The 20,270-nt window shown below is 57.3% G+C and overlaps 2 protein-coding genes across 8 annotated transcripts in view; both read right to left on the bottom strand.

The window, feature by feature from the left end:
* AKAP13 (A-kinase anchoring protein 13) overlaps positions 1-15,787 on the bottom strand; it is a 119,093-nt gene extending 103,306 nt beyond the window's left edge. For 6 of the 7 annotated variants that reach the window (XM_058666604.1, XM_058666612.1, XM_058666605.1 and 3 more), the window contains exons 1-2: positions 15,650-15,787; positions 12,203-12,336 (exon numbers count right to left, since the gene is read on the bottom strand). In XM_058666604.1, coding sequence (XP_058522587.1) covers positions 12,203-12,336; positions 15,650-15,779 — 264 coding nt within the window. In that variant the 5' untranslated portion in view covers positions 15,780-15,787. Of the gene's footprint in view, positions 1-12,202; positions 12,337-14,910; positions 15,060-15,649 lie in introns of those variants that run through there. The other variant, XM_058666609.1, reaches the window with a different exon arrangement.
* Positions 15,788-15,796: 9 nt separating this feature from the next.
* Positions 15,797-20,270, bottom strand: part of LOC131480505 (A-kinase anchor protein 13-like) — a 111,784-nt gene continuing 107,310 nt past the window's right edge. The window contains exons 7-8 of the mRNA XM_058665419.1: positions 15,964-18,470; positions 15,797-15,887 (exon numbers count right to left, since the gene is read on the bottom strand). Of these exons, the coding sequence (XP_058521402.1) occupies positions 15,797-15,887; positions 15,964-18,470 (2,598 nt within the window). The remainder of the gene's footprint in view (positions 15,888-15,963; positions 18,471-20,270) is intronic.

The raw sequence follows: 20,270 nt of genomic DNA, 5'->3' as shown, positions 1-20,270 counted from the left end.
AGCCACATGCACTTAGGCGCCCAGGAGCCACGTGGGTATAGGAGCCACGTGGGTGCAGAACCACCTGCATCCAGGAGCCGAGGAGCCATGTGGGTGCAGGAGCCACATGTGTCAAGGAGCCCAGAAGCCATATGGATGCAGGAGCCACGTGGTTGCAAGAGCCACATGTGTCCAGGAACCCAGGAGCCATGTGGGTGCTCAGGAGCCACATGTGTTCAGGAGCCACGTGTTTAGGAGCCCAGGAACCACATGGATGTAGGAGCCATGTGGGTACAGGAGCCATGAGTGCCCAGGAGCCATGAGTCACGTGTGTCCAGGCTGAACCCAGGAGCCATGCGGATGCAGGAGCCACGTGGGTACAGGAACCACATGCGTCCAGGAGCCCAGGATCCACGTGGGTGCAGGAGCCACGTGGGTGCAGGACCAGGTGTGTCCAGGAGCCCAGGAGCCACATGGGTGCAGGAGCCACGTGGGTCAGGCGCCACGTGTCCAGGAGCCCAGGAGCCACGTGGGTGCAGGAGCCACATGTGTTCAGGAGCCCAGGAGCCACATGGGTGCAGGAGCCACGTGTCCAGGAGCCAGGAGCCATGTGGATCCAGGAGCCTCGTGGGTCAGGATCCACATGTGTCTAGGAGCCCAGGAGCCATGTGGATGCAGGAGCCATGTGGGTAAAGGAGCCACGTAAGTGCAGGAGCCATGTGGATGCAGGAGCCACGTGTGCCGAGGAGCCATGAGCCACATGTGTGCAGCAGCCCAGGAGCCATGTGGATGCAGCAGCCACGTGTGCCCAGGAGCCATGAGCCACGTGTGTGCAACAGCCCAGGAGCCATGTGGATGCAGGAGCCATGTGGGTACATGAGCCACATGTGTCCAGGAGCCCAGGAACCACATGGGTACAGGAGCCACGTTAGTCTAGGAGCCCAGAGCCACGTGGGTACAGGAGCTACGTGTGTCCAGGAGCCATGTGGGTGCAGGAACCACATGGATGCAGGAACCTGAGTACAAGGAAGCAAGAATTCCAGGAGATAGCACAGGGGTATGAGTGCTTAAGTTAAACCTGGTAGTTACTGCAAAGAAAACAATGCTTGGGAGAGCAAGCATTTCACCCGGAGTTAAGACAGCTTCGTCCCCTACTACAGGCCCTGGTGCCCCAGTCCTGGATACAGCCCCTGCTCGCAGCCCCTCAGCAGTGCAGACCTGGGAGCAAGTGTGACGGCTCCTGTACTTGGGCTCCTGTCACCAGCATAGGAGGTGTGAAGGCTCCTGTACTTGGGCTCCTGTCACCAGCAGGGGAGGTGTGAAGGCTCCTGTACTTGGGCTCCTGTCACCAGCAGGGGAGGTGTGAAGGCTCCTGTACTTGGGCTCCTGTCACCAGCAGGGGAGGTGTGAAGGCTCCCGTACTTGGGCTCCTGTCACCAGCAGGGGAGGTGTGAAGGCTCCTGTACTTGGGCTCCTGTCACCAGCATAGGAGGTATGAAGGCTCCTGTACTTGGGCTCCTGTCACCAACAGGGGAAGCACAGAGGACTTTTTGGTTCTGCGCTTTGGTCCTGGCCCAGATCCTAGGCAGCAAATGTTACCTTTCTCTTTCTTACCTCTACATCTCTCAAATTAACATGTTAAAACATTTTCTAATTATTATTTCAGGAGCCCAAGTCCCCAGGAGGGAGCAGGGCCCAAAGGACTCTGTCAATGACAGCCCTAATGACAGAGCCAGCAAGAACACAATTTGGCAAAACCTGCCAAATGCACAGTATTTTAATAGTACACTCCAGCCTCGCAAGCAAAAAAACAAAAACAGAAAAAACCCTTGAGGGGAGAAGCTGCTGAGATCCCACCTCTTCTCTGTCACTGTCCAAAGTCCTCCAGAGCAGACATGCTCAGTGAGTGCCAGGATGGTCTGCACTGCTGGGGAAAGCAACGCTGTGAGGAAGCTCTACACACACACACACATCACTGTGAAGAAGCTCTACACACACATACACACACACACACACAGCAACACTGTGAAGAAGCTATACACACACACACGGCAACACTGTGAGGAAGCTCTACACACACACACACACACACACACGGCAACATTGTGAAGAAGCTATACACACACGGCAACGCTGTCAGGAAGCTCTACACACACACACACACGGCAACACTGTGAAGAAGCTCTACACACACACGGCAACACTGAAGAAGCTCTACACACACACACACGGCAACACTGTGAAGAAGCTCTACACACACACACACACACACACACACTCCCCTGCTGCTAAGGCATGGCAGGCTGAAGCACTGCACACCCTCTGAACATAGCTTTCTCTGTGCCAGCCAAGTGGTTACTCAATTCAGCATCTCCTTGTGGTCATCACATCACAAGTGCCTCAGGGATAAAAGGCCTCCTTTTTAAGCTTAAAGTTAATGATACACACTTGTAAAATGCTTTAACTATTATTTCTTTATTTTAAAAGGCTTTTCCCAAATAAAGTTTTATTTTGTGAAAATGAATGCCAATATTTGAAGTCCTGTCCACTGCACTCAAGACAGCCCCAGCGCAGACAAGTCCCTGAGTGAGTGTACGACTCTAAATATGAGAGATCTGTGGCTACACAAAAGGCAGCTCTCACTTCATCTGTGTTTGTGCAATTACCGCCCCTCTGCCAGACTGAACTGGCTGATGACATGATGTAATCCTTAATGGAGGAAGAAGACTGAACTAGTCCTCTTCTTTCTTCTGTAAAGGTTTTTAATTTTTTCTAATTGTATTTGTCTACTTATTTATTCAAGACACACCAAGGCCGAGTTCCCACCTCCTGGCTCACTTCCCCTAAGATGCAGCAGTTAGGGCGGGGCCAGGAGCTGGAGCTCAGTGCCAAGGGTGGAGGCAGCCGAGCGCTGGAGCCCTCGCCACTGCCTCGCCAGGGCTGCAGCTGCCAGGAAGCTGGGGCTCCAGGACTCATAGGCAGCTATACCTGCTGCGCCAAACACCTAGCCCACTCACTCCAACCATAAAAAAACACCCAGAACCGTCCACTACCATCTTCCTCACTCTGAGGATGAACTCTGGAGTTAGTTGTTCTAGAAACAACTGCCACCAGACCTGGATGGCCTGGGTCACCATTTCCACAGAAAGAACTCACAGGGTCTGGGAAAGGCCCAGGTTTCATTCTAATTTTGTGTCCCAGCCCCACAGTGAGACTCTCTGCCATCCTCCCATATTCACATCCTTCCAGCTAGAGAACAAACCACCCTTAAAGGGAGAGATGGCTCAAAGCCATTTGTTATACCGAGCTACCTTCACGTTGCCTGTCACATGATTGCTGTTAGATCAAGTCTTAAGTTAAAAACAGCAAGGCGGGGCCTGGCACAGTAGGCTAGTGGATAAAGTCCTCGCCTTGCATGCGACAGAATCACATATGGGCACTGGTTTGTGTCCTGGCTGCTCCAGTTCCCTTCCAGTTCCCTGCTTGTGGTCTGGCAAAGCAGTCGAGAACGGCCCAAGGCCTGGGACTCTGCACCTGCATGAGAGACCCAGAAGAAGCTCCTGGCTCCTGGCTGCGGATCAGCTCAGCTCTGGCCATTGCGGCCATTTAGGGAGTGAACCAGTGGACAGCTCTTTTCCTGTTTTTCTTCTCTGTAAATGACTTTCAAAAAAAAAACAAAAACAGCAAGAGGACTCGGAGATTGTGCTTACCCCTTCTGAGCTGTGCTTACAGACACCTCCACGACAGGAACACAGGTCCGCTGTCGGCTGAGCCCAAGCGGAGTGGCAGTCCCAGTCCCCAATGAAGAACAACCCGCAGCACCAGCTCCCAGTGTGACTCCAACAGCCCACGTGTCCCTCAGGCGCTGCCAGCTTCCCAGGGGCTGGGAGGGGCCTGCCAGGAGGGCGAACCCAGGACAGAGGAGGGCAAGTGGAGAACACGCAGCAATCCTGCAGCTAACCCCTTCTACAGGTTCAGTCCAGCAGCAGCCGGTTCGAGCTCCACATTGGAACAGCAGGATGGCAAGTCCTGTTCCTGACTCGAGCAGAAAGCGGTCTCAGGTCGGGGGGGGGGGGGGGGGGGAGGCAGCCCTCCCCGGGTCTGACGGGGAGGAGAGCCCAATGGCGAGTCCTGTTCCTGGTCGGGGGGAGCAGGCCTCCCCGGGCCTGACGGGGAGCAGAGCCAGAGCCTCCTCATCAGGGAGACCACAGTGACAGACAGGCACTCGTCTACAGCAAAAACAATGAACCACTTTCTGGAACTGGAAAGGGAAGCCCAACTCCTCCTCCCTTTTCCAAGGCACAATGCTGTCAACATGGCAAGCCCTTAGCCACGCACGTCAGCAGAGCTCCACTCACTGCCAGCCCAAGGCACTGCCAGGGCGGCAGCACGGAGACCTCTTCTCGGGGCTCCATGAGCTGGGCATCGGCTCTGCTTCTCTACTCTGCTTCTCCCTACATGCTTTTCTGGGATGGGGTTGGCTCCTGCCATCGTATTGCCCTGCCTAGGCCTCTGGCGACTTGCCTTCTCTTCCTGGTGCCTGACTGCTTGCGGAATTGCAGAACAGGGACACAACACTGCAAACTGGCGGCAGGCAGCAACGCACAACGCAGCACAAGGAAGTCGGGCAGAAGAAGAGTATGCAACTAGGATGCCACCAGCTGGGAAGGAGGCGCAGCAGAGGTGGGACCCCAGCTTGACATGCATCCGCCCGCACCGTGGCCCAGGGTCCAGCCACGGCCCCCAGCAGTCTGCATCAGAAGGCAGCCCAGCACAGCACAGGCACACAGCTGATCCCACACAACAGAATGTTACGGACCTATCTCTTCTATCCTCAGTAGGGGAGAGGGACTGGAGGGGGCTAACGGAAACGGTCAAGTGCACTGTCAGCAAGTCCTGGGTGAGGACTTCCTGGGCAGAGAGTGCAGGGCTGGGATCAGCAGAAACACTGGACATATTCCATCAGGGCCAGCTCCAAGGGAGCTGCTGTGGCAGCCACTGGTCAACAGCAGCTGGCCCTGCAGCTTCCGCTCCTGCTCTCCTGCCTATGAGCTCCAGACGCCACGGGCACCGAGACAGCACGAAGAATCCCCTTTAAGGACGAGTCGGCAAGCAGCTTCACATCCTTCTGCTCGCATGCTCTCACCTTCTACAAATACAACCGAGAAGAATCACCTCCGAGCCAGGTGCACTCCTCCACGGGCCCAGTGCTCCCCAGTTAGAGTTCAAGCAATACAAGTTCCCAATGTCCCCTCCTAAACACCTGCCACTGGGCAGGGCCGAGCCAGAGCTTCGGACAGCTCCCATGCCGCTCAGAGCAGGGATAGCCACTCTGGGCCCACACGCCTCATATTCCTGAAAGCTGCACGTCTAGCATTCCCACAAGAGCCCTGTTTCCAATTATTCCTCTAAGAACTTCACCCAGTTTCTGAAATCTTTTGCAACTATCTTCAGGGGGAACACAAGGCTCTGTTGCACCACCCCACCCTCACACACCCCACCAGTCCCAGAGGGAGGAGGCTCGAGCAGGTCAGGACCAAGGACAAGCACAGACAGGCAAGAGCAAAGGGACCTGCAGTCAGGTCCAAGTTCAGGATGCTTTCAGTGCACTCTGTGGGTCTCACTGACCACACGGTTCTTCAGCACGTTTCTTATGATGACATCACCAAAACTGAGTCCTTGGGTAGTGGGGCCAGGTGAGTTCCCAGAAATACTTGTGCCACTGTGTGGAGCTATGAGGCCAGAAAAACAAGAGACTCCAGCCAGCTGGAGGTAGCTAGCTCAAGAGAAGTCCCAACATGGTCCACACACTGCCCAGTGCTGTCAGACTCCAGAGCTCTGCAGTTAATATTACTTCCCATACTTTGCTGGCTGTATTTTTAAAATTGTATTAGGACCCAGTGCAGTAGCCTAGAAGCTAAAGTCCTCACCTTGCATGCACCAGGATCCCATATGGGCACCGGTTCTAATCCCGGTGGCACCGCTTCCCATCCAGCTCCCTGCTTGTAGCCTGGGAAAGCAATCAAGCGCAGCCCGGGGCCTTGGGACTATGCACCCACGTGGGAGACCTAGAAGATGCTCCTGGATTCGGATCGGCTCAGCTCCGGTCATGGCAGCACCTGGGAAGCGAATCAACTGACGGAAGATCTTCCTCTCTGTCTCTCCTCTTCTCTGTATCTCTAACTTTCCAATAAAAATAAAATAAATCTTCAAAAATTTGTATTATTGCCAGAGTGGTTGCAAGCCAGGGTATTTGAGACTTCTGAAGCAAATTCATCCTCCTTGGAGGGTTCAGTGAAAGTTAAGAAAGGACACTAAGACAAAAAGATACGCCTACCCCAAAGCAGGCCCAGCCCTTCCCACTGCACTACCCACCCACTTGTGCTCCTACGCGGTGGTCACACGAAGCCCACAAGGCAGACCACCCTTGGCCGGGACCTGTGCCCATGCACTGAGTCACACAATGTGATTCCAACTACACATGCTGCTTGCTGCAGTTAGCTGGATTCTAAATACCTAATTTTTGAAAATGCTCTCATGGGGCTGGCACTGTGGCACAGTCCTTACGCTTCCGTCTTTCAACCCAGCCCCATGGGAGACACGGGTGCAGTCCCTGGCTCCTGACACTGGCCTGCTCATACCCTGGCTGCGGTGTCCATCTGGAGAGTGAACCAGAGGAAAGATCTCTGTCACACATCGTGTCCTTAGAGCACGCACATACATCTTCACACACACACACACATGACATCCTGCCTCAACCAAGGAAGGCATTCACTTAATACTAGCTAAGTAGTATCTCAGTTACAGGCCATTCCAAAGAACTGAGCAGCCTGAAGCTGTCCCTGCAACAAGGGAACTGCTCCGCTGTAATGTGCCCTTGTTTCTATGGTGCCCACCACTGGGCACGCTCACACAATGCAACCCTAACACGGGGCAAGCTGGGCTATCACGTTCACAGCCCAGGGAAGGCCTAACACGGGGCAGCCTGGGCCTGCCACGCTCACAGCCCAGGGAAGGCCTAACACGGGGCAGCCTGGGCCTGCCACGCTCACAGCCCAGGGAAGGCCTGCACGGGGCAGCCTGGGCCTGCCACGCTCACAGCCCAGGGAAGGCCTAACAAGGGGCAGCCTGGGCCTGCCACGCTCACAGCCCAGGGAAGGCCTGCACGGGGCAGCCTGGGCCTGCCACGCTCACAGCCCAGGGAAGGCCTGCACGGGGCAGCCTGGGCTTGCCACGCTCACAGCCCAGGGAAGGCCTGCACGGGGCAAGCAGGAGACTACACGATGCTCTTCTTCAGGTTTTCTACCCTAGAAGCTTTTCAAATCAGATTTAGGTGGTTCAGAGTCAAGCTTGCATCAGTAAACTCAACCCAGAGCCTAGGATCGCACACTGGCAGAAGTGACTGCCACACCCTAGCCCATGCTTCCACGGCACCACACACTCACTGAATCTCACACTGCAGTGTCAGAACAAGAGGTGTTCTCTCAGGACAGCCTGATAGAGACGCTGGCATCAGCGGCAGCAGCCCTCCACCCAGACTCCTCATGCCGGGACTGAACTGCGTGTGTTGGCTCAGTAGTTACGTCCACCACACAGCTATTTCCCGAAGTCAAGTACAGAGCTCCAAGGACGTTCTGTGGACACCATCGCATAATTTTTAGTGACATGGGAATGTGAGTAAGTGCCCCACAGGTCTGACATGACTGGTCATCTCCTTCCCTAACCACTCGGTAGCTGCCAACAACAGCTGGGTACAAAAACCATAAACACCCACACAAGACAAACTGTTTGAACCAAACTGCTGGAAATGCAAGAGAAAGAGAACAATACAACAGTGCACCACTAGAAGTAACAACAGGACATAAAACATGCAAAATTAACAGGAAACAATCTAAGACTAGCACAGCACTGAGCACAACTTGCTAGAAATCAAACATTAATACTTCTGTGAGAAAGGATGGAAATCCAGCTGACTGGTGTGGGGCTGTTAACTACACAACAGGAATCCTGGTTCCACTTGAGAACCTTCTCGACTGACAGGGTAAAGTGCAGAGCAAACTTTCCCCGAGACCAAACACTCAACAGACTGGTTTTACAGTTCTCCTTGGCCGTATTTGTTCTTGGGTGTTGGGCTGCTAGGACCGCTGGAGCTCCTGCCAATGTGGCTGCAAAGGCAGTGGAGGGCAGTCCAAGCACGGGGGCCCTGCCACCCAAGGGCGAGATAGGAGCGAGTCTCTGCATTCTGGCTTCTGCCTGGCCTACCTGCTACACAGCTGAGGGAGCGAACCAACAGAAATTCCAGGACTGGTGTGGCACTGTAGCACACTAATCCTCCACCTGCGCTACCAGCATCCCATTCAGGCGCTGGCTCGAGTCCTGCTGCTCTACTTCTGATCCAGCTCTCTGCTGATGGCCTGGGAAGGCAGAGAATGGCTCAAGTCCTTGGGTACCTGCACGTAGGACAGCGGGAAGAAGCTCCTGACCCTGGCTCCATTCAGCTTCGGCCACTGCAACCACCTCGGGAATGAACTAGCAGATCGAAAGATCTCTTTCTCTCTCTCTCTCAATCTGCCTTTCAAATAGGTTATAAACCAGGTTATACCAGGTTATGCTCTAAGCATTTGCTGTGCGTATTCCACAGATACTCAGTCATCGAGGAGAAAAGGAAGTAACCAAAGGCACAGGGAGAACCTTGAAACCATGGGGTATATGAGAAGGGAGGATGCCGAACCTAGGGATGACCCCCGAGAGGATTTCAGTAACAGCCAACAACAGACCATGATCGAGCCATCAGGCAGTTGGCAGGGATGCACTCTTTTGGCACAGATAAACAACCTGGCCTCCTACATGGTGAACAACCTTCAATCACGGGGAGAAAGACGAAGAAAACCCGAACCTGCTAACACAAGAAAACCTTTATCTGTTCCGACCATTCCTTTTATGAAAGCGAGGCTTGTCCTGCAGCACACGGGTTCGGCAGAGGTTTCTATGACAGGCATCATACGACTGCACACACGAGACCAGGACTGTAGCCATGCGCACCAAACACCTGTGGTGCCACTCAACAGAGAATCCTAGGCCCTGGCAGCCACAGACGGCGCCTCAGACGGATTCTCCACTTACATTTACTAGGCCATGGCCACAAAATCACCACTCCCAATTTTTAGGAATACAATATACAATTTTTTAAAAGAATCTTAAAGATTTAATTAAAGAATTATTTTTTTTTATTGGAAAGACAGATATACAGAGAGGGGGAGAGACAGGGAGGAAGATCTTCCGTCCAATGATGCACTCCTCAAGTGGCCGCAACGGACGGAACTGCGCCTATCCAAAACCAGGAGCATCTTCCAGGTCTCCCACACGGGTGCAGGGTCCCAAGGCTTGGGGTCGTCCTCAACTGCTTTCCCAGGCCACAAGCAGGGAGCTGGATGGGAAGCGGGGCCACCAGGATTAGAACCAGTGCCCATGTGGGATCCCAGGGCGTTCAAGGGGAGGACTTTAGCCGCCAGGCCACGGCACCGGGCCCTCAACAGACAAATTTTACTTCTGGATGATGATGAATGAATGAAACAATTCAATGAAGCAATGACTGTTTTCAAGGCCACCCCACAGACTGGGCACGTGCCAGGAGCATTGGATTAACTATTACTAAGCAAATGACACTCCACCTCAGCCACAGTCCTGACCCAACTAGCCCTTTGCAGACAGCACAGCCAGATGTGCGGGTGTGGGCCAGAGATGAAACAATTAGCACACAGCCATCCGGGAAGGTCAAGTTCAAAGCCAGCTGAGGAGCAACAGAACTAGAACCCAGCCCTGACTTAACCTGAGACAGAGATTCACCACAAACTACATGAAGGAAGGGAGAAAAGGAGGGACAGAGAGAGGAATGGATGAACAGAGGAAGAGAGTGAAGCAAGCAGGCAGGCAGGCAGGGAGGGATGGAGCGAGGGAGGGAGGGGGTGAGAGAGGCAGGGAGGGATGGATGGAGGGGGGAGGCAGGCAGGCAGGGAGGGAGGGACGGAGGGAGGCAGGCAGGGACAGAGCGGGGGGAGGCAGGCAGGGACAGAGCGGGGGAGGCAGGCAGGCAGGGAGGGAGGCAGGGATGGAGTGGGGGAGGCAGGCAGGGAGGCAGGCAGGGAAGAAGGCAGGCAGGGAGGGAGGGAGGGAGGCAGGCAGGGACAGAGCGGGGAGAGGCAGGCAGGGAGGGAGGGAGGCAGGGATGGAGTAGGGGAGGCAGGCAGGGAGGCAGGCAGGGACAGAGCGGGGAGAGGCAGGCAGGGAGGGAGGGAGGGAAGGGACGGAGCGGCAGAGGCAGGCAGGCAGGCAGGGAGGGACGGAGGGAGGCAGGCAGGGACAGAGCGGGGAGAGGCAGGCAGGCAGGGAGGCAGGCAGGGATGGAGTGGGGGAGGCAGGCAGGGAGGCAGGCAGGGAGGCAGGCAGGGAAGAAGGCAGGGAAGAAGGCAGGCAGGGACAGAGCGGGGAGAGGCAGGCAGGGAGGGAGGGAGGCAGGGATGGAGTGGGGGAGGCAGGCAGGGAGGCAGGCAGGGAAGAAGGCAGGCAGGGAGGGAGTGAGGGAAGGGACGGAGCGGCAGAGGCAGGCAGGCAGGCAGGGAGGGACGGAGGGAGGCAGGCAGGGACAGAGCGGGGAGAGGCAGGCAGGCAGGGAGGCAGGCAGGGATGGAGTGGGGGAGGCAGGCAGGGAGGCAGGCAGGGAAGAAGGCAGGCAGGGAGGGAGTGAGGGAAGGGACGGAGCGGCAGAGGCAGGCAGGCAGGGAGGGAGGGAGGGAGGGAGGCAGGCAGGGACGGAGCAGGGAGGCAGGCCTAGTCTACCCATCTGTCTTCTTTAGGAGCACTAACATGCTTCTGGCCAGGTATTCACACAACTCCTAGTGAACTGTTTGTTCACAACAGAAAAACCTTAACAGGGGATTTTATATTTCATTCTTAAATGTCTAGAGAACAATTCAAAACAAGACACTGGTGTCATACTGACTCCTGCTTTCTAAGGGTTTTCTGGATGCCATGGAATCAGTTCCTTTCGACCAGATTGCTCGTTGGGGCCAGGGGCATGGCACACCAGGTGAAGCCAATGCCTGCAATGCCAGGATTGCGTAACAGTCCGGTTGCCTGCTGACGAGCCTGGAAAGCCTAGAGCGAGCCTGGGAGACGCTCAGGCGGCCGCACGCGGGCCCAGGAGGCAGCTCCAGGCTGCTGCTTTGGGCAGATGAAACATTCTCTGTAACTTCAAATAAACAAATAAAAAGATTGCTCCTGCATATTAACAAGAAAAAAAACCTAGATCCTCAAGAAAATAAATGAGGAGACTTCATGTAAAATTATGGAAAATAAAATTTTAAAATGAGTTTGCTTTGAAAGGTGTTCTTGCATGCAGCCCACAACGCACGCAGCACGGAGCACGCACCTCTCAAGGGACGTGCTGCCACACGCTACAACACACTTGTGTCCTGAAAACATGCCGAGTGAAAGAAGGCAGTCACAAAACGTCATCCGCTGACATGAAGTCCCACAGTGGGTACACCCGTGACAATAAGAAGCGGGTTCAAGATGGCGAGCAGCTGGGAGAGGCTGGGAGCAGTAGATTAACAGCGGGGCTTGTTTGGGGGGTGACAGTCCTTTCCTAAAATCAGAATATCAGTGTAAGTCCCTGCACAAACCTAACTATATTAAAACCACTCAGCGGTGCCCCTTACTTGAATAGGCAGATTTCTCAGGGTGTGAACTGTACCCAGTAAATCTGTCACAGAAACACCTTCCCCCAAGCCACTGTCCTCGCTGTAAGACGTATCCTGTGCCCCAGCGGTGACCACCGAGCTGGGAGGTGCAATCATGCCGGTGTCATCACTGGCTGTGTGAGGCGTCGGGGAGGGGAGGCCCAAGAGCTATCTGGGTGGTGACCGTCATCGGGGGATGCTTTGTAAGCTTTGCCACAAGTTCCACAATCTCGAGTTCACGGTAAAGTTTTTCACAACAACCGCCGAGGGATTCCCACAGGAGACTAACTCTCTCCCTGCCCTCATTACATGCTGACTTAATCAGACATTTAAACACAGGCAAACTCATGTCTGTGTCCACTGCGCAGGAGCCGTGCCCTTTCACGAGGGGTCAGCGCAACAACACATCTGCACTGCCTTCCGAGAAGAGCAGGAAGTGAAGCGCCCCGGGTCCCTCTGCCACCGCAGCCCAGCATGGCACTCACCCCCTGGCTCTTCGGGCCTCGTCCCATCTCGGCAGCAGGAGCGCCACTGCCCACGGCCGCGTCTTCAGAAACCGAAACCGCACTGCCACTTCCCAGAAGATCCACTTCATCTTCGGCTTTCGTATCTGGCATTTCTGAAGAGAACAGAGGAAGAGAGCATGCTTGAAAACACTGGGACCCGTGCCCCAGCCCCCCACCCTGCTGAGTGCCTGCCCCACCTGTGCCCCAGCCCCCCACCTTGCTGAGTGCCTCCCCAACCTGTGCCCCACCCTGCTGAGTGCCTCCCCCACCTGTGCCCCAGCCCCCCACCCTGCTGAGTGCCTCCCCCACCTGTGCCCCAGCCCCCCACCCTTAGTGCCTCCCCCACCTGTGCCCCACCCTGCTGAGTGCCTCCCCCACCTGTGCCCCAGCCCCCCACCCTGCTGAGTGCCTCCCCCACCTGTGCCCCAGCCCCCCACCCTGAGTGCCTCCCCCACCTGTGCCTCAGCCCCCCACCTTAAGTGCCTCCCCCACCTGTGCCTCAGCCCCCCACCTTAAGTGCCTCCCCCACCTCTGCCCCAGCCCCCACCCTGCTGAGTGCCTCCCCCACCTCTGCCCCAGCCCCCCACCCTGCTGAGTGCCTCCCCCACCTCTGCCCCACCCTGCTAAGTGCCTCCCCCACCTGTGCCCCAGCCCCCCACCCTGCTAAGTGCCTTCCCCACCTGTGCCCCAGCCCCCCACCCTGCTGAGTGCCTCCCCCACCTGTGCCTCAGCCCCCCACCCTGCTGAGTGCCTCCCCCACCTCTGCCCCAGCCCCCACCCTGCTGAGTGCCTTCCCCACCTGTGCCCCAGCCCCCCACCTTAAGTGCCTCCCCCACCTGTGCCTCAGGCCCCCAACTTAAGTACCTCCCCCACCTGTGCCTCAGCCCCCCACCCTGCTGAGTGCCTCCCCCACCTCTGCCTCAGCCCCCCTCCCTGCTGAGTGCCTCCCCCACCTGTGCCCCAGCCCCCACCCTGCTGAGTGCCTCCCCCACCTGTGCCCCAGCCCCCACCCTGCTGAGTGCCTCCCCCACCTCTACCCCACCCTGCTGAGTGCCTCCCCCACCAGTGCCTCAGCCTCCCCGCCCCTCACCGAGTGCCAGGTTCCTAGTTCAGGTTTTGCACTAGCTGGAGAAGCACCTGCTCAGCACACACCCTGCGGGCTGCCCTGTCCACGCGGCTTTGGAGGTAGTCCATGCCCAGCTTGGACTGACTGTGGTGCTGACTGGCACATGGGCAAGTCACTCTGCAAGTTAAGGGCACAGCAATGGCTCAAGCCAGGTGGTCCCACCTGGCATTCTCACCAAGTGACTTACAAAAGGTCAAGTGCAACAGGCCCAAGAGTGAGGCCAGGCCTCCGAGACCAGGCTGTCTTATAAAAGAAACCATAAACCCTGATCCAGCCCTCACAGCAACAGTTCCAGTAAACTAACTTTTGATTTGTATTTCTTCCAAAGCCAAAATAAAATCACGAACTAGCCATTTCTTATCTTAGGAAAAAGGTCTTTGTGTGTGCTTTCTCTGCAAACACACAGCTGTCCTTCAGCTGGCCACGCCTGCCAGACCCGACCCTGGCGGCTTCAGTCACTTGCCCATCAACACCGGAAGGAAGTGATCAGGGTGAGGTCAGGGGCTAATTCAGGCGCCTGCCTCGCTTTACAGGGACTTGTGGTGGGACAGTCACAGTTCACCTTGGCAATGCAAACACAAACAGAACCAGCTTCATTTCGCTCTGTGACCAACACGTCGTGTGCGTTGAAGGGCCACACCCCGCCTTAACCTCAGCCGACAGCATGAGGGCCAATCCATGAGTGAACCTCGACTCGCTGGAAATGCCCTGGGTCCTGAGGCCACAGTCCCGTGCTTTCTGTTCCAAGGCAGTGTGACCAGGGACTTGCCCAAGCTGCGCTATTTTCTGAAGAAAGCACTAATTTCATCACAGGCTACTCTGTCCTATACTTTGCGACCGTGAGCCCAGAGCCTACTGTGACTCCTCCTGAGAGCAGAACAAGTCACTCGCCTACACCAAGCACGCCAACCCACAGCCCACCAACACTTCCCTCCTAGCTAAAACCTTACCCGGCATTCCTCAGCACCTTCCAACACTTCCTGGTGGTCCTAACCTCAGACGCTCACACTTGCTTGGGTCAAAATCCAAACACAGAGCCAGGAAGAGACATCCCTCCCGCAACTGAGGGCTCACAGCCGTGGTGTGCCTTGGCACACAGCACAGGGGAGGGGACAGAACTGCCATCAGCTTGGAGACACTCCCATTCTCCGAAACAGCAACCTGCCAGGGCCTCCAAAGCGGACGCCTTGTGTGCAAGCCCAAGCCAGCAGCCGCAAGCTCCTGCCATCCACAAGGCAAAGCTCAATTAAAGCAGAAACCTCAACTCACCAGAAGCCTACCTCAACCCGGCAGAGGGGCTGCAGCCAGGGGGCCTCCACCAGGAAAGCCGAGGGCCACGGCCAACCCACTCTGTGCCCAGGCCAGGTTTGTTCTTCAGTATAGATCATTTCTCCCCACGCCCTTAACACCTACTGTGCTTAAGAGGATTGTCAAAAATTAGAGAGAGGGAAGAACAATCACTCGAGGCCTCTTACCCTCAGAAGCCTGGGGGTGAGCCCAGAGGAAGCTGCTGGCCCCAGCTGGTAACAGGTGGTGGCATGAAGCGGATGTCCCAACTGACCTTCCAGCACTTCAAGAGTCCACAGCAAATCGGACTCAAGTTTCAGCTTCAGCCTGAGCCCTCAGCGAGCTCTCCTCTGACGCTCTAGCCCCCTCAGCTCGCTGCTGACCTAGGGCCAGGCCACTGAGCAGTCCGCTCGGGGCAGCTGCCTCACAGAGATAAGTAGATGTGAGGTCTGCCCACAACAGCAGCCCAGCAGACGGAGCGCAGGCGGAAATCCTGCATCCTACCCAGTGCCCCGCAGGGCCCTGGGCTCCAGGCCTGCTGCCTCAAGCAACAGGCCATGGAATGGCTCCACTGGCCAGCAGGGGAAGGAACACCGCCCCCTCCACCCCCACCACCCCCAAGCCAAGCCAATGACCTCACAGCCCCATGCTGGAGGCCGGCCCTCGGCCCAGAGGGCTGCTAACAGCTGTTCCTGCCACTGCCCTGACATGGCCCTGCTCCCAAGGCAGACCAGGGGCACAGGCTTGACCAGAAGACACCTGTTCAACACAAGGAGCTCAGCGGGGATCAGACTGTATCCTGACTCCTTCAGCACCTTAGCACACCTGTGACAGCACGGACTGCGGGCCGGCTGCTTCCGGGTAACAGGTGGGGTGCTCACAGACAACCCCATCAGGGCCCACAGGGTCGACTCCACAGGAAGCAAAAGCTGCTCTGCCCGGAGACCTCAGCATCTCGTGGGCACAAGCACAGAGACACGCGAGAAGCCACTTCCCCTCCCGGCTCTGCTCACCTGCGGCTGCTGCGGGTCCTCGGACAGGCAGGTTCCTCTCCTCCGACTCCTCCAAGGTCACCTCGGGGGGCCGAGCGCCCCCTTCCTCCGCAGAGACACTCTCAGGATTGGCGTGTGCCCCCTGGGGCATCAGGGCTCCCGGGGGCATCAGGGCTCCCGAGGCCCTGACCCATTCCATGACCGCCTCCACGATGTGGCTGGCAGCTGCCTCGATCGAGTGGGTTCCTTGGAGTAGAGGCTGCTTGTGGGCAGAGAGCTCGGGAGGCAGAGGGCAAGCACTCCTGTGCCCGCCTGTGGGCAAGGCCGTCCTGCACTGCAGCCCACCAGCTGGGGCCTCGTCCTCTGGGGGCCGCGCCTGGAGGACAGGCCGCTGGGCTTTGCCATCCATTGTGGTCTCGGTGGTGCCGCACCCGGCACAGCTGTGGTCTGCACCCTCCAGCCACCCTTCCCGGCAGTCAGCAGGGGGCATGTCTGGGGACGCAGCCCCCGGCACGTCCATCAGAACGCCGCCCAGCACTGGCTCCGGCAGGCCCTGGGTCACACTCTTCTCCATCCCCAGCACAACTTCGGGCAATGGGACATCCAGGGAGTCATGAGAAAACTCCTTGCTTCCGGGCCCAGAGGGGCCTTGAGGAGCACCAGCAGCGGCAGCGCCCACTGGCTCATTTCTCCTCACCCCGTGGGGATCCACGCTCTCCTGGGAGGGAGCGGTCTTGACGCCAACACCCCGCACCAAGGGCAGCTCGCAGCTCAGAGCCTCAGAGCCCTCGCGTCGCACCTGTGGCGACAGAGGGGAGCACTTCTGCTCTGCTGCCAGGCCTGCTCCTGGTAACCCCAGGCCCCCTGCAGCCCCACCTTCAGACAGCAGAGAGCCCCGAGGAGCCCCTTCCGGGTCACGAGCATTCTTCGTCTTCAGCCAGGCAGAGGGTGTGCCCGGCGAGTGGCAGGGCTGCAGCGCCTGGTCCTCGCCACGGGCAGCTGAGCTGGAGTTCTCAGAGTGTGCCCACAACTCAAGGCCAGGAGCCAGTGTGCGCTGCTCAGCTCGCAGCACCCCTGAGGGAAGTGTGCCTTCCTCCGTGGAAGGTCCAGTCGCTGCCTCCTCCGTGGAAGGTCCAGTCGCTGCCTCCTCCCTATCACCTTGTCCCGGAGCCACGGGGCTCTCCGGAGCCACCGAACTTTTCCCCTCCACAGCTGCAGCTGAAGCAGCAGCCCAAGCAGCAGGGCCCACGCTCTGCGGGGCAGCTTCGGGGCCACCCTCGGCGTTCACTGCCTCAGGGTGTGCTGACGGACCAGGCCCCTCTGGCTCCCCACCAAGTCCTGCGGGGCTGGTGTTCCCCATGCCGGGCTCTAGGTCGGCAGCAGTGCCCGAGGCGGACGGCCCCTTCTCTCCAGGCTCCCCGGGCTCCCCGTCCTGGCGCTCCCGGCCGTCTGCGGCTGCGTGCAGGCGAGGAGCCGCCGCCCCCTTTTCTCCGTGGGAGGGGACAGGACAAAGCGCGTCATCTCTGGTTCCTGATTCACTGCTGGGACCGCCTGCCAGAGAGACAGTGCTGTCTGATGTCACCGCCTGGCCTGGCACCACTGCTTCTGCAGTTTCAGGGACAACATCGTGTGGAGGTGAGACAACCTCAAGCGTATTTCCTGAAAGTGTATCTCGCTTCAACTCTTTCCTCTGGCCCACTTCATCCAAAACTCCAAGAGGATAGTCATCCTCCGGCTCGTGCGTCTCCCCCGCAGGCCGGGAGGGCACAGGGCAAGCCTGTGGGTCCGCACTGCCCACAGCAGCGGAAGCACCTGGCATGCTGGGCGGGCCTTCGTCCCTGGGGTGCTGTGCCCCAGACTGGCCACTAGGAGGCACTGTGCCCTGCGCACCGGCACAGGCAGCGCCCTGCAAACCCCCTCCAGTGCAGGAATTCACTTCTGATTGCTGGGCCCGCGGGGCACCTACATCCAAGCAGGGCGCGGCCTCACCCAGGCCTGCTGTCGGGGCGATGCCAGGTTCTATTCCTCCTGGAATCCTGTCATCCAGAGCACCCGCAGGGACCAGGCAGCCATGACCCACTGGGACATCAGCGTTCTGCACGGGTCTTCTCCCTGGAGCTTCCGCTTCTGCTGCCTTCTCCACAGAACTTCCCCCATGGCTGACTTCACGTGCAGAAGCCGCAGGCCTGCCACCTCCCAGAGCAGCAGCTCCAACCGCGCCAGCATCTGAGGTCCCCAATCCCTCCGCTGCATCCTTCTCCCTTCCCCGGGGAACCTGTTCCTGCGTGGGAGCAGCCACGGCCTCCAGTTCCTGCTGGGCTGCACCTGCGGCCACCCCGGCTGCCAGCACGCCTCCAGGGGGACACCAGGGTGGGCCTGGCTCCATGACCACGCCCCCACTCTTCAGGGCTCCAGGCTCTCTTCCATGCTGTCCCTGACTGTCTCCAGAGCTCGGGGAGCCCTCGGTGCCCTCCACCGCACAGCGAGGCTCACAGGCAACGCAGCTGTCCTGCCCAGGCACAGCTCTGGAGTCCCATGCGCACGCTGGCTCCGCCTCTTCCCCTTTTGTGGCCACGCCTGCCTCCCAGCTGCAGGGCTGGTCTGGGTTCTCTCCCACAGCCATGCTCGGTGGGGCACGGGCACGGTCACTCTGTCCAGCAGGGCCTCCTTGGCAGTGTGCAGCCCGCTGGGGCAGGCCAAGAGGAAGCTGTTGGCTGCCCCAGGGCTGCGGTGCACCCGGAAGGAAGCAACCATCTGTCTCTGGGGTGCTGGGCGCACTGCAGGGGTCCTGCGCTGTCACCATCAAGGGCAAGAGGTTGTCCATTTGCCCGAGGTTTGATTTCTAGGAGGAAATGAAAGATACTTTAAAAACCAGCCATGGGGAAAGGAACTCTGCATCTACAAGAAAGAAACCGACCGGGCTGAAGCGCCCAACGCTTCACACCTTCCAGGTCGGACGAGTTGATTCCAACGGATGCAAATGAATTTTATCTCCTTCCAAACAATTTTGATCATATGTATGTATCCACCTGGATATTAAAAATGGCCTAAAATGCAAGTAAAAAATAAGTGTTTTCTCTAGATTAAACTTGCAGGTAGATGAAGAGGACCATCATGATGGCTCCACTGGCTAACCCTCCAGCTCCAAGTGCCAGGCTCCCACATGGGCGCCAGTTGGTGTCGCAGCTGTTCCACTTCTAATCAATTCTCTGCTCGCAGCCTGCAGTAAGCAGTGGGGGATGGCCCAAGTCCTTGGGATCCTGTACCCACGGTAGGCTCGGAAGAAGCTCCTGGCTCCTGGCTTCAGATTGGCTAAGCTCTGACAAATTGCAGCCATCTGGGGAGTCAACCAGTGGATGGAAGATGTTTCTCTGTGCCTCTCCATCTGTCTATAAATCTGCCTTTCTGATAACAATAAAATGAACCTTTAAAAAACTAAAAACAAGAAAGCAGATGTAGTATAGTCCAGTAATCCTCCACCTACAAAAGCAGATTCATTTTAGGGCCCAGCACAGTAGCCTAGTGGCTAGAATCCATGCTTGGCATGTGCCAGGATCCCATATGGGCATCAGTTCTGATTCCAGCGGCTCGCTTCCCATCCAGCTCCTTGCTTGTGGCCTAGGTGGTGGTGACTGAGGATGGCTCAAGGTTTTGAGTTCCTGCACCTGTGTGGGAAACCCAAATGAGGCTCCAGGCGCCTGGCTTCGGATCAGCTCAGCACCAGCTGTTGCGGCCGCTTGGGGAGTGAATCAACAGACAGAGGATCTTCCTCTCCGTCTCCTCCTCCCCTTTGTATATCTGACTTTGCAACAAAAAAAAATAAATATTTTTTTAAAAGATCTATTTTATATACTAAAAGGCAGAGTGACACAGGGAGACAGAGGTCTTCCATCCCCTGGTTCACTCTCCCAAATGGATGCAATGGCTCAGGCGTAGCTAGGTCAGAGTAAGCAGAAGTAAGGGGCCAGAAATTCCTTCTGGGTCTTCCATATTGGGGGGGGGGGTGTACAGGGGGCTAGCCACCTGGGCCATTCCTCTTCTGGGTCTTCCATGTGGTTGGGAGGGGGACAGGGGCTAGCCACCTAGGCCGCCATCTGTTGCTTTCCCAGGCACCTCCACCGGGAGCTGGATCAGAAGTGGCACAGCTGGGATTAGAACCAGGTACCCTGTAGGATGCTGGCACTGCAGGTGGTAGCTTAATTTGCTATACCACAGTACCTCTCTGGGGGGTCAAAACAAACTTCCAAGCCCAGAGGCAAAAACTGCTTTGAATGCCAAGGCGCAGCCAGGTGCCTCTGTGCCCCAGGTACTTATGGGGGTCACACAGTGTCTTGTCCCCAAAACACCATCTCCCATCCAAATTAACTGCTTCAGTTGTTCATACTTGCAGCAACAGTGGCAAGATAGAATGGGAGTTGTTCTTTGACTTTAACTGACTCACTCCGCCAAGGCCCACAGCTGCTGGCTTAGACCAGGAGTGGAGCCAGGAGACGGTACACAAAGCAGATCTCCAAGGGGGGCAGGAGCCCCGTTACCGGAGTCCCCCCGTTACAACCCAAGGTGCATCCTGGCAGGAGGCTGTAGTCCCAAGCCAGAGCAAGGAGCCCACACGGGACGCGAGCACCCTAACCATGAGGCTAAA

This window comes from Ochotona princeps, chromosome 6 (genome assembly GCF_030435755.1).
Source record: "Ochotona princeps isolate mOchPri1 chromosome 6, mOchPri1.hap1, whole genome shotgun sequence".
Taxonomy (NCBI): Eukaryota; Metazoa; Chordata; class Mammalia; order Lagomorpha; family Ochotonidae; genus Ochotona; species Ochotona princeps.
Note: the sequence above shows the minus strand (reverse complement) of the source record. Positions and strands in the feature narration are given on the sequence as shown.